The sequence below is a fragment of the Pomacea canaliculata genome, linkage group LG3 (assembly GCF_003073045.1).
Source record: "Pomacea canaliculata isolate SZHN2017 linkage group LG3, ASM307304v1, whole genome shotgun sequence".
NCBI classification, from domain to species: Eukaryota; Metazoa; Mollusca; class Gastropoda; order Architaenioglossa; family Ampullariidae; genus Pomacea; species Pomacea canaliculata.
The window spans coordinates 12607224-12623250 of NC_037592.1; the positions used below are offsets into that span (position 1 = coordinate 12607224).

The window sequence follows — 16027 nt, forward strand, 5'->3', positions numbered from 1 at the left end:
CTTGAACCGAAAGACACTGAAGACTGGAGACGGACCAGGCTGCATGGTGCATCTCGCTATGAAACCGAATATTCCACAGCAGTGTAGTCTCTACAGACACTGTCATATCTACGCTAGGAATGGTTCCCCCTTTCTTTCCCAGACCTCACTCAGAGATTTTTCTTGAGGGTTTCCTGTAGAAGTCCTCCCTCGCCCTCACTGGTCTGTTTCTTGACTTTCAAGAGCAGCGGAACAGCAGCAGCATCATCAACAGTTTGTGGAGGAGTCGCCAAGTCACTGACTGTGAATTCAATAAGACAATAGAGACCAAATCTTTCTTTGTGGAAGAGCTACTGCCCCGTTAACACTGTAATAAAGGGCAATTTTGTTTCTAAAGGCTGGGAAAGCTTATTGCAAGATACTTTGTCGGAGATATGGATGAACTCCCTCCCTTCTTGAAATATTCGCCTACGCACATCGCCGTGCACGACAAACTCGACACTCCCTCCTAGCAAAATGACAACAACTTAATATACTACATCATAAACTTGAAGACTTAATTTACACGAAAATCTTAATACTAAGACGCGTGGCAGTGAGTTTTGTCTTCCTGAGATCGACTAACATGATACCTCATGATAGTGTTTCTGGTATAGACATGAACATTTAAAAAGATTTAACCGCGATACACGAGTCTAACATTTCAGCACCGTGTAGAAGGATGCTCTACAGTAGAGTCTGAACACATCGTCTACGTTATCTGTGTGAGCATCTCCGCTCTCGTCGACTGTGAAAACACTTGAACATTGAAGTGGGTCCCAGCTCGCCACACATCACCGATACATTACACAGGAAATCGTGCGAGAATGATTGAGCGAAAACATCAGCATTATAAGAGAAAAAGGACAGAAAAAGAGTCAAAAGATCGACGGCATGTGACCACCTGATAAAGTATCTTTAATATCTTTCTGAATGTTTGCTCTCTTTTTTTTAATTACAAGGGCGTGGATGCTTTTATCACACTTCCGAATTTGCAGTGGACGTAGTCGCTGTGCGTGAGTTCTGGAAGTTTTTTTTGTTACTAAGTGCATCACGAGTTTGTAACTTATAACAATGAGTATAAAGCACCTTTTTTTTTTTTTACATATCAGAGCATTTTGTCATGTATCTTTTCTGGTTCTAAGAGATTTGTCAGCAATTATTTTCGATATAAATACTGAAAATATCATTTTTTTAGAATATTTTTTTTACTAATAACAGGGCTTCTGCTAAGGCTAAATTCTCTGGGGTCCCAGGGACCCCTTCTTCAGATTTTTAAGGGGTCCCTGTTCTTCGCCCAACTTTGGAGGGGACCCCATTGACGAAAATTGAAGCGGTCCTCCGAACTTTTAATGCGTACTGTACGCAATATTTTGCGTAAGCAGAAGCCCTGCTAATATGTGTTTGCTCACAGTTATACTTATTGAACCGAGAGACCACAAAAGACGAACTCAGTCACCGAAGATATGGTGTCATGCTCTAGTACTATTTCCTTTAGTTCTAAAATGTATGTCTATGCTAGAACTATAATATTAATTGCAAGCCTTCGGAAGAGGATACCTTTCTGCAAAATTAACACAAGTCGGTTTTCATGGATTTGCAGGTTGCCTGAAATGTTCGTGGATTTATGGCTGCTGCTCCTGCTATCCTCTCCCTGGACCGTTTCTCTAAGTCAAAAGTACTTTATTTAAGTTCTGAGACTATAACTCAAGAATACTAGAATGTCTTAAAAATCTGCATTTTTACATTTTTCTATAAAATTTTTCTGTAAAATGTCAGCTGTTACTTTTGTAAAACATGGTCGTTTCTATGTACTCATTTGAAATAATCATCACCAAACTTGTAATACGCATTTACCCATATGAATGATGCACACGAAAGACTACAAACAGTCAAACATACAAAGTACGTAAAAAGGGATGACACCATATCAACCACATGAAGAACTGTGTAGTCAGAAGAAAAATACGCTTGTTATATAAGATATTTTTGAAAGAGATTAGTTTGAAGGCCTGGAATGAAAAAGAGCAGAGATGATGGCGCGAGGCTACAAAGACAACCATAGTATTCTTACAAAAGGTGTATGGAACTCAAGACAAGACAAGACAAGACAAGTTTATTATAATCCTCAGCGGAAATACATGTGTCCACGTCAGGGGCATAAAATACTTCAACATTCCCATACTACCACACAACACACTTACTCAGTCCCACACATCCCACAACAGGTCATCAAACTATTGCTTAAAATTATTCATTGCTTATAGTAATCATGGTGTATATTTCTCGAACGTTGTTGTGTGCTAACATGTCGATATGATACACTACCAAGAGATTTGGCACTCAGTCGACAAATATTTAAAAGTTCTGCTCTGACTTGCAGCTGCTTGACGATGACATTGGACTCTGATGTTCCGTCGAATGGACAGTTCATATTAAAGACGGAGTATGTAGCTGATTATGTGTTGCGTTTCGAAATTACTTTTTATTTCAAACACTAGTTTTTTAGTAATTAAAATTGCGCCTCACTTTTGCATAACTAAACATTTTTGATCAGATATCTTAGCAAAATATATGTTTGTTTTTTGTGTGTTTGTGTGGTTATTGTTGTTCTCACTGACGTTGTGTTGTGTCTGTGTATAAGCCACTTTAAAGAAAAATATATAAATTGTATACCCCGGGTACGTATACTGCACAATCAGCATGAATCCTTTTCCTAAAAAAGTAGTTATCACTTATAAATAAATATGCAACTGATAAATCAAAGATAAAATGCTGACAATGTCCACATACGTATTCAATACGACTTAATTTAATACAACAATAATGTGTTGAAATTTTTACAGACATAAGTGTTTATAAACGTGTTGTCATAAAACACATTGATGAATGTTATTTGCATCCTGGTGAACCAATATTTCAAGATAATCATTGATGATCTTACTCATACATAATATGGGATTTCAAATTTATTTGCAAACAGAACTGACGTTATGAGATGCCAGTTTACGACAGGTAAGTTTGACCAATCTTTTAAATTAATGAAATTGAGAAATGTAAAATAAAGAAACACGATTCTTGGGGAGGTGTTTTTATGACTAATAACAGAGGAGCTCAATGGCCTCATCATTAACCACATAGAAAAAATGTAATAGCAGATGTAAGAGAAATGAAAGAAACAGATGACAACCGGTCAACATTATCAATCAAAGAGCTGTGGAGTAATGAGCTAGAAGAGAAAGTCCCTCTGAAATTGAAGAGACAAAACTTTTTCTTACCTAATTACTTGCGATGTTTCTGGCAATTATAAGTGTAATTAGATTGTAATAGGTAAGTGTCATTTATTTCAGTTTTATACCTACTTTAAATATGCTGATTGTTGCCTGCAAGACGTCAGTTATAAAGCAAACCTCATTATCATTTTCATGGCGAGATAATACAAACTCTTTTCAGAAAATAATACCTTTGACCTCAAGAAAAACTACTGTATGGAAATCAGACGTTTCAATGGAATCCTTATAAACATGAGCTTGACCAACGGAAGCAACAGCTTTAGTCCAAACTCCACTTCATTTATAAATAATAAATCTCGATCTGTGCCACAAGTGGTATTCTTTTGTTTTATTTATCTAATAGTAGCTTTACACAGATCGCTATTTAGTATGTAGTACTTCCTCTTGTTTGCACACAGAAATGCTTACAAAGCAAAAACCTATCAGTACTGCTTAGATATGTAGATCATCTTCTTCTAGCAGGACTTATAGTCTTTCAAAATGTAAGTTACATGAGTCATAGGCCTGCATCACCTTGTAGCACACCTAGTTGTCACAAGGAGTATGGATGGTAGAGAACAATAAAGTGTACAGGCTGAAGATAAAACAGTGATACCAAATAATGGTAAAACTACTGTCCTGGACATAAAGAGAAATGTTTTATCCAGACAGTGATGTTGGATTGTTTGCAGAGGCAACAGCGCACCATCACCTCATTTGTGACAACTTTTCTCTTTTGCAGGTTGAGGACGAGATGCAGCAGCTGATGTCCTGTTCGTGTTTTTTCTGCAACACCACACGTAGAAATTATGTTAATTGTAGGATTTGTTCTGAAGCAGATACAGGTACTTTGAATTTTTTGGCTAGAGTGATGTTGCTGTATTTTAATGCATAAGCTTTTTGCAATCATATATCTTTAAAATAGTATTTCGGACTTCTGCATTAACATACATGTGGTAGGTAGTTCGAATAACAACATGAAATCTATCTCATTCCAGCTTTTTTTCGTGCTTTGTTATGTTCTGTGTAAAGGTTATTTATTTATTTTGTAATTTTCTTTTGTTTCGAAAGCAGACGACACTTCTTGGGACAAGGCAACCTTTTCGATCGTCACCGTGGCCGTTATTGTTGGTGCCGGGTTCGTCCTCTCTGTAATCTTCAGAAACAAAATTATTACAGCCTGGAGGCGGTAAGTCAGAGTTGAAAAATGTGGAACATAAACTGCTTTCTCATATTCATGTTCGATTGTAGATTGACAACTTTCTGTCTTTCTGCCTGCAGCTTTTGGAATAGCATGCAAATACTTAATTTACGTTAATTACAGTGACAATACAGACCCCGATTCTTTTTACTCACATCGAAAAAAGCAATGCATTCTGATGTAATTGGCTCCATGATGACTGACAATACTTTTAGTAACATAAAGAATGGCTTTTTAAAAATAGATTCCAGGTACACTGAACTTGCATGCTTTTGTCTCTTTTAGAAACGACAAATCTTCTAGATGCGCCAACAACTCATGCACAGACAAAATAGAAGTGATTCCAGGTAGGAATTGGTTTCTTTCTCTTGACTAGATAAAACTTGAGCAGCAGCAGTGGAGCCAAGAACTCGCCTCTTGCACAGTTTGCAGATATTTTTACGATATTGTTGTATGGATACGCACTTTTTGTTTTAACGATACACATCTAAAGTATCACTAGGCACAAAAACATGGACAAGATAGTAAGACACGTTTGTACACAGATATGCCTAATTAACACATGATCCCAGCTCTCCCATTGGCTGACTTCGTGACGTACACATGTACACATGTACAACCCTGATGTCACGTAAGTGTTTTGGACCTTGTTTCTACCTCGGTGGTCTGTGATGAGCTATACGTTACTTCTGTGACCGACCAAACCTTAGAAGCATCATTATCAAACCACATAAGTTTAAATTAAATGGCCGTTAGTTTAATGAAAGTTTAATTAAATCCTCATGGAGGAGATAGATATCATGAAATCAGTGTGTCTGAGCCGTGAAGTGGAAGATGGCCAACATCAGACATCAGCTCCCGGTGTCAGGGTCTGGTGCATCTCCTGGTGCAGTGCTAGGGGACGTAATTTGACATGTTTTATTCATCTTTATAAATTTTTATATTAGTAATATTGTGAGTATTTTGCGAGTATACAAACCTTTTTAATCACTATTCCGATTAATGTTACATTTGGCCAGAGTCCTAAAGACATTAAAGTAGTAGATAAAGATATCTTTAGATGATATCCCATCATTTATTATTAAAAACGATTGCTTTATATTCAGTCTTTTCTACTCCGCATTCACTGCCTATCGTCTATGTGTCTGTATTTGTTTTTGTTCAGTTCCTCGAAAGCTAAGACAAAACTTCTTTACAGTCAAACATCGCATGAGTGCGTCATATTCTTTTATAATTTTTCTGCCTTTTCTAGTAAATTGTCTGGTGTATAAGGTCCTTCTTTTTCTGTTTATAGATACTGTCTTCCAGCGTTACTCCCATTCCCCTTCTCTCTTTCTCTCAGTTAATTAACGGGGGTACCCCCATTTCTTCTCTTTTGACACAGAACGTCTCCATCACACTCTGGCTAATGACACAGAAACTAGTTCCTCGACGAGTCGCCTTTCAAGTGCTCGAACAGAAGTCAGGGAAGACTACCGACCTCTGCAGAAGTCAGTAATAAGGAATAACCCCTTCACAACAACCCAGTGTTTACAGATACAACCTTACATTCATAGAGTTTTTGAAGAGGAGGGTGAATGTGAGGTATACACTGAAATCATTGACGACGACATGGAGTGTGATCCGAGACCTCAGGCACGCCTTGAATGTGATGTCATGTCGCCTTTTTTAAAGATGGAAGGTGGTCAAGAGGTAAATGATGATGACTACAATAGGCTTGATCATCAGAGTAACAGAAATAAACCCACAGACTGTGTGTCAGCTGATGAAGAGAACTGTCGACTTCTCTGCTGTCCTGATCGTCTGACTGAAGCACAGCTGTGTGATGAATATGAAGTTGCAAAACCTGTAACAGATGCTCATGTCAACTCCAACAAATTTGCCAATGACAACTCTCTCCCTGACAATACTTTCGATGCCCACACTGAACACGAAATTACTCCTAGCACTCCTCGTAGTACCTCCCTTGACTACTCCTCCGATGAACACACTCTGCATGACAGTCCTCTAGAGAACAAAATTCCTCAACACCAAACTTCCAATGAACATCCTTTTTCTGACCATGTGTCTAACAACAACCTTCTCCATGACAACACTCCTACAGAGAGAATTCCCCGTGACAACCCTTCCCCTTACGACACACTCACGACATTAAGCCCCCAGGAAACTGTTTAAGACAACATTCTGGTGGATAAACTGATGGAGGAGGTCGACTGTGTCCAGTCTTGTCAAGAGAATACTTCAACAGTCAACTGATGCTGATAAGGGAATAAGGGCGACAACAGCAATGGACCATCAGCTCAGTCTCAATCTGTCTGCCTTGGGAAATAACTTGGGATGACACTAAAGAACAGGGACATCCCTCTTTAAGTCGATGAAAATGACAAAAACAGTCGTCGTGCTACTTCTGGTGGGGAAAAATGACCTTTTCAAAAATGTCCAAAACACCGCGGGTTATTAAGCGGAAGTGACGATTGCGACAGTGTAGACCTCACATAATCCGATTTCCTGTGCACATTTCCACAGCCGATTAAGAAATCTCAATTAGACCATTTCAATTTACAGTGCAAAATAAAAATTAATATTAACAGACTTGAAATGCCCCCTGAAGTGATTAAAAAAGGAAATGGAGTTTATATGTATAAGGGTTGTACATTTTTAGCAGCCTAATTAATTTTGAAGAGAAAAACTATCGTTTTAGCGGAATTGCATTTTAGTTTAAAGAAACTATATCGCTTCATCCACTTGGTGTGCCATTGCTTTTCTGACGGGGGGAAAATAATTTCAGGTTATTATCAATGTTAGTGATCGCACTAGATCAGCAAACAACAGATCATGTAACTTAACCCTTTTGAAAAATTTAACAATTCTGATAAATAAATAAATTTTATAAGAAGTAATTTTGTGTGTATATCTATATTTGTGTGTGAACGTGCTCGTCACACATACACCCTAGGAACATGTAGTCCAAGCTCTCTTATTGGTTATAGTCTTCATAACATAAACGTATCATTATTGCTCTTAATCTCTTTCTGTGCCCGATGATACAGAAGAGAAGTATCTCGAGAACGGAAGGAGGACATCTTGTGTCTATAAGTCATCATATAGAATAAAATGAGAAACTGTGATTTAAATCCCCACTTTGGGCGGAGTTATATCAAACTAATCAGAATGAAATTTAATTTTCTACCTATCAAATAACATGATTTCAACGTACTAGGCATTAAGTTAAGGATATCATTGTTTGCACCGAAGACTAATAGTTCAGGTTACACATGGCTTGTGAATGTTGTGATACAAGGAAGCGTGACTTCCGCTGTTTCTGAATATTTACTTCCACGAAATGGACTTACGTTGATGTTACATCCTGACAACCTTCCTGCTAATGAGATAAAGCTCTCTTCCATTCACTTCCACTGCCCAGAACACATACAATCTTTGCCAAAAGATACAACACTGTACTCCAACTTGAAGTATATACCAACAGGTTTGTGTGGTGGCAGAGTAGCTTTCATATCAGCTTCTAGATAACAAGCAAGGAAACCATGGTCATCAAAAGATCATCAGCATCTTTGCTTTTTTACATGCAACACACTCAGAATGAACTCCTAAACATTTTGTGGCAAATCTCTCCTTTTATTGAAGATCATAGGTAGAAGCTTTGTACAATGCTTCCTGCTATAAAAATTTCTTTTCAATCAAAGATTTAACATACATGCCAAACACCAGCAAGAACTCTTGACTACCACTGCCGTTAAAATTCCCTTTATCTTCTCCATTATGACCGTCTATTTGTTTTGTTCATAAAATACTAATTTGTAGATGATTACTGAATATTAAACCCACTTGTGTTTCATTTTTTTTAACCAGGAACACCTTTCACGGGAACTTAATAAACTTATTTTGTTTGAAAACAGTAATAAACAACTAAAACGGAGACGGAATCAGGATCAGAAATAGTATAACTCTCACCTAAAGACATGAAATAATTTATTAACAGAAAAACTGCTGTGTTCACCTTATTGCCATCCCATAATAAACGGTACTACACGATATCAGCGAAATATTATTAATATTAGCCGGATACTCATATTAAACAATGAGCTGGGGTCGCACAGCTCCACTTGTCTTCATACAGCCATTCGGTGTTCGAATGAGATCCGTTTAGTCGAGGAAAGAGATTGTAGTTTCAGTTTTCAAAGATCTTTCAAACAGGATCCCTTTACTGGAATAACTGCCTCGATACTGTCCCACTGGCTGTGTGTGTATGTGTGTGAATTTTACAGTTGTCTCACCACCTTCATCCCCACAGCTGCCCCACCTTCGTAACAACCTTATCTTAATAAGAAATTTTGTTAGATATCATTGTCGTACCCTGGGCATCTTTTTCTCTGGAATAAATTGATGGCATCATCTATGTTTTCTGCTTAAACAACGAGAAAAAAAAATGTAGTCATGAGTGATGCTGAGCGCACAATAGGATGTAGAGTATAGTGGGCGTGTAACTTATTAAAATATTAATTCACTTCCTTCATACATATTACTGTATAGAATACGACAGTTTTGTGTGTTGTCCAGCCATCCTTGTAAGCTGCGTCGAGGAAGGAATTTGTTGTTATTAGTTTTGCATGATTTTAAACTATTTTGACAGTATTCAAACGTAAGTATAAAGGTTGTTTTGTGATCGTGTACATTTACAATACATTCTAGGCATGCAATTATTTTCGATCATATTACAAGTTATATATTCAAAGACACCACTTTCAGTAGTAGAGTTGATTTTTCTCTCAGTCTGACTACAACACCAGTAATCGACATATCTTCGTTTTATAAATATATAGACACGCACAAAAATATATTATATATACCCCCGAAATGCATTTCTTCATACATACTATTTGATCTAATATATATATATTCATGCTGTAAAATATTATTATCTACAAGATTTTTTTTGAAAAGACATCCATCAACTTGTCTCTCAACTGCTGCTGTAAGACGGTTGCTGTGATTTTGCAGAGTGCCTGATGGCGAGTTCATGGCTGCTGGTTCTGCTCGCATTGTCCTGTGGTGCTTTTGGTCGTCAAAAGTTTGAGTAAGTCCTACTATCTTTATCTCACTTATTGTTTTAGAACTTTATTTTATTATTATGATGTGACTGGTGATCGAGGAACCTATCATAAAGCGTATCCTTAGCAGAAGTAAGAGATGGGTTAGAGCCAGGAATCAAAAAGTTAAGAGACGAGAGGAAGGAGGACACGCCGGTTAAAAGAAATGCCCACAAGAAGCGGAAGTTGTGAAGAGAAGGAGAGTCGTTGTCCTGAGGAAACATGGAGAAAAGAAGGACGAGTGTCTTCTTTCTGTAGTGTGTGTGTGTGAATTGGTGTCCAAACATTAAACGAATGGCGTTCGAGTGACATTTACAAATAGAAGGCAGTGGTGGAGCTCAGGAATTTTATTATTCTCACAAACCAGCATTTTTCATACCTTCTTTTTTTAATTTCTGTAGAGCATTTTTACAACTCAACTAGAGTCAGTGAATATTTCTGATTTAGCATTTTAAACACTTGGGTTTTCCGAAATACACATCTAAAAACAACTAAACAAAGGCAATAAAATTCCCAGTTGTTTTGTTTATTTTGGGCGCTGTTTGCTTATTTTTTAAAACAAAATCAACGACTTTTTAAAACATAAGTTTTCTGAAGTTTTAATCATAGAAATGTATCGAAGATTTTTTTCTGGTCGCAGATGCACTAAATGGATAGTAAAGGAAGAGAAATCATCTGACGAAACTGCGTATGTGTCTTACTATAGTTTTTCAACAGTCTGTTTAAAACGTCAACCTTTAAGTTAGTTGTAACACATTTTATCTAGCTTTTGACCTATCTATTCAGAACGAAGTTCAAATTGTCAAATATCTAAAGAAGATTTGTTATATATTGTAAACAATTGTCTTAAAAACAGCATATATATAAAAATTATAAACATATAAAAGATAAGAGACGTGGACGTCACTGAGTAACCTGGATACATGTTAATTTTAAACAGTTAGAAGCATGGTGGGTATATAAAACTTATGACATAAAATTTTCACATATAAAGTTGAATTAAAATTCCAAATTTATTTACAACAGAAAGGACAGAATAAACTGCAGCTTTCATGAAGGTGAGTCTCACAAATCAAATTTTATGCGAAGGATATTATTAAACAAGATCTCAGACTTGAATACTTCACAAAATTAAGTAGGTTCTTTTGATCTTGTGTAACAAATACAATAACAAGGCAATATCCTGTCATTAATCACTCGAAGTACAAGGGAAGCAAAGGCGACGTAAGAGAAAGAGATGTGCAGATAAATGCTGAATTAAATCTTGCAACCAAACTTTGTCAGAAATTCCTCTATTTATATACGTTTCTCATAATATTCTTTTGTACAAGTCCCCTTGAATGAACCTAAACACCAAACACATAACCAACTTATAATATTATCGGTATTCAGCTCTTAACAAGTTAATGACTGATATAGAGGAAACTAATAAATGGAAATATATACATAAAATAAAAACCGTAGCTATATAATATTTGTATTTATGTTTTCGTTTGCTCTTAAAACATTTTTTCAGAGAATAATACCATCAACGTTGAAACTCCGATTTCCTGCTTGAATTCCAGTGAACTCGCTGAACTGACCAAAAGCAGACACTTCCACCACGCTGTTAAACTTTCTTTCAGTTCTAATAATAGTTTATATACCATAGAACTTAAGAAAAAGGTAAATTGATTTATTTTTATTATTTTTTGAAATTGCTTAATTTTATTATGTATACATAGGCGATGTTATTTGATAAGAAATGAACACTTACACAGCAGGTTAAGAAAGAAAAAAGTGAAACAGAAGTTGCTGCTAATATTTACATATCTTTGCACAAATGTATTGTTTGGGTGATGTGCATAGTTTGATACAAAGTAAAGCAATATTTCAAAACTTAAGTGACACAAGTGTCGTATCATATTATATTTTTTTGGATACTTGAATTCTTCACAATGCATAATAAATTGTAGAGTGAGGCTTTGATGTAAACCGTGATATCAATGAATAAAATGTTAAAACAAGTCTGTGAGAACAGTTAATATTAATTCATGTCTAGAGATGAAGTCAAATATTTTGTAAACAAGGTCACACTCATAGGCAAGACATTGAAGAAACGTGATCATACAGACAAACACCTGTTTTTTTAATCGTTGGCAAATGACTTACTGCTAGCATGCTCAAGCTAGAACATACAATGTATTACTTTCATACCACTTTTAAAAACTAGATTGTTGAAGGCAATTTGTCTAGTTTATTTGGTAAACGATAAAAGCTCAGAGGAAAGCATTCAAAAGTATCAACAGATAGAAATATTAAAACACAAGGACACAAAGCAATCGAGATACCAGGACACAGCATTTGATAAATCAACTTTTGTTTTTCTGTTCAAAGGACAATGATGAAGAAAGCGAGAGACGTGATTGTTGGTGCCGTTTCTGCAAGAACAAAGCTGTTAAATGTCGGACATGCTCACCCACGTCAGGTATTCTTCAGACCAAGATATAATGTGAAACTAGTTTATGAACATGTGTTAATCTGAGGAAACACTTAGTCTCTTACAATATGTCTTGAAATTTTTGTTTTAGAAAAGGAAACGCTCATTTATTTGTTTGCAATATTGTACATGATTGCCAGTCTCTGTTACATATGGTTTGAGTAAGACAACCCAACCCCCGCCAAACCTTTGTTATCTGTGCACATGATATAAAACTTTGTTTCCTTACCTTCCATCCAAAATACATAAATAACAAACATTGCAAGTTCACTCAAATTTGTCAATGTTCACATCTAGATCACTCGAGAGGCGCATGCGCTAGACCGAGTTATTGCTTCCGGTTTCGCTTTACACAGTGCATTGCAGAGCTACTGTCGTTATTACTTTGAGATGCCAGGCACTAGCTGTGCCATTCCAGTCTTGATTGTCTAGGTTTGCATGTGGAAAAAATAATAAACCTTTGTGTCGACTTTTCCATACAGGGCATCATAGAAAAGCACAGCATTGGGACAAGTTAACATTTATCCTCGTCATCGTCGCTATAGTTGGTGGTATCTTCCTGTTCCTCTTTGTGATTTTCAGAAAGAAAATTGTAAAGACTTGGAAATCGTGAGTCTGAAGAATGATGTTGCTGGAGATTATTGTTCTGAAATAATATACTATTTAGACGTTTGTTGTCACATAAAATCCAAAAATGTTCTTTTAGTTTTTATTTTTAGTATAACATAGTTTTGAGGAGTCTACTGCTTAAGACATTAAACTAACAACTGCTTAAACATGTCAACTTAAACTGACTATATTTATCCATGAATCATGATTTGATTTTATTGTCTGTAGGAATAATGACTCTACCGTAGCCACCAGGAAACCCTGCACAGACATGACAGGAGAAATGGCTCTGGGTACTAACTCCTTGTTTATCTTTATGGATGCAGCTTTAATAGCGGTGTTTGATAACAAGATGAAGCTGTTTTACTTAGTTTAGTGCAGTTATTTGAATTATAAATATTTTAAACAAAAAATAATTGTTACAATTATACAGTAATGTAACAGTTACAACGTGTACATAGTCATCGGGTGAGCACGGGCTTGGAACAGCGATATGGCAGAGGATATCACTGGAATAATTTCTATCTTACCTTAGCTTGCCTTAAGTCTTGAGTTTTACAATTGGAGACTGAAGTTTGATATCGATAATATGTGTGTCTGGTGTGTATCATGGAGCTTGTGTAGGGTCAAAGTAAGGTGACCAGACGTCCCGCTTTAGGCGGGACAGTCCCGCTTTTGACCTCGTGTCCCGCCTGCTAATCGGGCGGGACGCCCAATGTCCCGCTTTCTGGCTTTCTGGCAAGTCCATCAAATGTGCCGCTTGTCTTTAAAAATCACTTTTTTCGGCGTTCTTTGACGGTGACGACACCATCATCGGCACGTGTCCCGCTTTTGCCCTCGAAACGTCTGGTCACCTTAGTCAAAGATCACCAAAGGTCATCGCAAAACATTGCCAAGTCCTGTGTGACGACCCTTCAAAAGTTGCATTTTCTCTTCCTCTGTGTATCCTACACGGAAATCCTTCTCTATAAAATGGTTTTGTGTCTCGTCTGTTTAGAGTTAGTCATTAGAAACTTGAAGGCGAAAAGCGGTGAAAACTTTTAATCATCGAATTTCAGAGACGAACTGTAACTTTATGCTCAGGAAAATTTTGTTTTCGTCAATGCTTTGATTAAAATTACATTTTCATCTAACTGAGAATGGGTAAGTGATCAATTTTATAATAATTATAGCGGCGTATATTAGTAAATGTTATAAATCATGGTCACCCCCATTCGATGTCTTTTGCATGCTTTATGTTTATATGCTTTTTTAGCTTTGTGTTCTTCACACCCATACACTACTCAGTTTATTGGAGCTTATAGTTTTCTTGCTTGTTTTTCAGCTTTTTTTCGGCTTCTTAAGCGTGTCTTCTTTGTGTCAGTGACCTTTTGCTAGATTGTCTTTCTACCCATGTAAGATAGCTTAATTACTCATTTATTCTCATTTTCTTCATGAAAGCTGCTACTTATCTATTTCGTTTTCTTTTGTTATATTTGCACAGAGAAGTTAAATGTAAGAGGTGCTGTTTTCTTTTGTGTTTTCATCAAAATAGGTCGTTTTGGGTACACAGCTGACCTAGGTTCTAACTCTGGAACGTACAGTCTTCCAAGAACTGAGATTGAGGGAAGGTGCTACAGACCCCTGCAGCAGTCGGTGACGAACACAACAGACCCACATTTTCAGCTACAACCTTTCATTCATCGCCCGTTCGAAGATGAAAATGAAGATGAGACGTATACCAAAATAATTGACGAGGACATGGACTGTGATCCAGGATATCAGACACACCACGACGCCATCTCTCACCAGGTGTGTGGTGTCACTCCATCTTTTCGCGACAGTGACGGGGAGGACTATAACAGACTTTGTCATCAAAGTAAAAGAGATGAGCCCACAGACTGCGTGCCAGATGCTGAGGAGAACTATCATCATTTTCGTTGTCCTACTCGATCGCCCGAAGCACGACTATCTGACGGATATGATTTGGCAAAAACAGTAACTGATGCTCACGTCTGCTTCATGAAAGACAAAGAGACACCTGCCTATGACAACTCTTCCAATGACCACATTTCGCAAGACATTAATGCTAATACTGTCCGTGATGATATATCACTTGACGACACTTCCGATGAACACACTCCACATGACGATTCTCAGGATAACAATACTCCTCATCACCAGACTTTCCATGACTACACTGTCTCTGAAGAAGATTCCCGTAACAACCCTTCTTATGAGAGCGATTCCCATGAGAACTATTCTCCTCGCCATACTCTCGATGACAACACTTCTCGCCACAAAGCTACCCCTAATCCCACCCCTCTTGACAACCTGGCTGACGACAAACATCCAGGGGAAGTCAGCCGCATCTCGTCTTGTCCCCATCATGAGAACATTTCTGCAGTTATAACTGCCAATAACAACGACGACATCCATGAACCTTTCCAACAAGCAGTCAAATCTCAGCCTACCTACCCTGGGAATTAACTTAGGAAGGTTTAAGAACCAAGAGCAGATGCATCCTTGACGTTGATGACAAAGACGAGGACAGTTGTCGTAGTTGCTGCTGTCAGTCACATACCCGACCTCGCCAGTCCAATACGGTTGCCGTGTGCTCTCAGTAAGAATCTAATGCTAGTGTGTGTGGTCAGTGTTAAGTCATGTCTGTCAGCATGTGCCTGATTCTACATGGTCAGTGTCTCGAAGTTGAGGAAACGCAGGACATTCTCTGATTCAGACGGCCAGGAAGATTATTATAGATGAGAGCCACGTACTAGGTAACGGATGTTGGCCCTTTGCCATCTGGGAAGTGTTTCTGTGCCTTCAAACAGCCACAACATAACACAACACTTTTGTACCAAGGTTTGAACAGGTTGAACAGGCGTTGTTGGTCTGCAACTCAAGCCAATGTGTGAAGAATTGAGAATGTGGGTTGTATATATATATTCTAATCGTACCTTAATGTACTTTGTGTATCATACTTGTCTGTGAATGGCGAAGTTAGAAACGATTTCAAAATTCCTCTCTAAAGAGATAATAAAATTATTGTCATCCTTACATTCTTTTTGTCCCATCCGTCTTTCTCTCTCTAGTGTATGTGTATGTTTTGTGTGTATGTATTGTTTGTTTTAATGAGTACATACACATGAAAATACAAGCTAGTGGATTATTATACATGTGAAACCAGAAAGAAGAGAGAAGGAAGTACATAGAGGTTTTAAAATATTTATAGTATAACCCTAGTAACTGCGTTCTTTCTGTATTCTTCGTAATTGCATAGTTCCTAAGAAGAAAGAACATTTATTATTTAAGAACTCTGTCTTTCACAGACACATCTGCTACAGGAATTGCGTGTTGA

General features: G+C 37.3%; 2 protein-coding genes across 5 annotated transcripts; both read left to right on the forward strand.

Annotated features, from left to right (window-relative positions):
* Positions 1–899: 899 nt before the first annotated feature.
* Positions 900–7357, forward strand: LOC112560374. 4 transcript variants are annotated; one of them, XM_025232200.1, is made up of 8 exons: positions 900–1030; positions 1622–1696; positions 2402–2464; positions 3002–3033; positions 3472–4135; positions 4365–4479; positions 4777–4838; positions 5876–7357. In XM_025232200.1, exons 5-8 carry the CDS (start codon positions 3946–3948, stop codon positions 6664–6666), a joined length of 1158 nt encoding a protein of 385 aa, XP_025087985.1. In that variant the 5' UTR covers positions 900–1030; positions 1622–1696; positions 2402–2464; positions 3002–3033; positions 3472–3945; the 3' UTR covers positions 6667–7357. The 4 variants fall into 4 exon arrangements, with proteins under 4 accessions (XP_025087985.1, XP_025087982.1, XP_025087983.1 ...); XM_025232197.1 differs by having other exon boundaries at positions 902–1030; positions 4362–4479; positions 5876–7356; XM_025232198.1 differs by having other exon boundaries at positions 1001–1034; positions 4362–4479; positions 5876–7356.
* A 1645-nt stretch (positions 7358–9002) lies between these two features.
* On the forward strand, positions 9003–15728 carry LOC112560530. Its single transcript, XM_025232449.1, has 9 exons — positions 9003–9151; positions 9511–9586; positions 10240–10287; positions 10626–10657; positions 11116–11264; positions 11976–12066; positions 12561–12687; positions 12916–12980; positions 14222–15728. The coding sequence occupies exons 2-9, from the start codon at positions 9519–9521 to the stop codon at positions 15154–15156; spliced, it is 1515 nt and encodes a 504-aa protein (XP_025088234.1). The 5' UTR covers positions 9003–9151; positions 9511–9518; the 3' UTR covers positions 15157–15728.
* Positions 15729–16027: the final 299 nt, after the last annotated feature.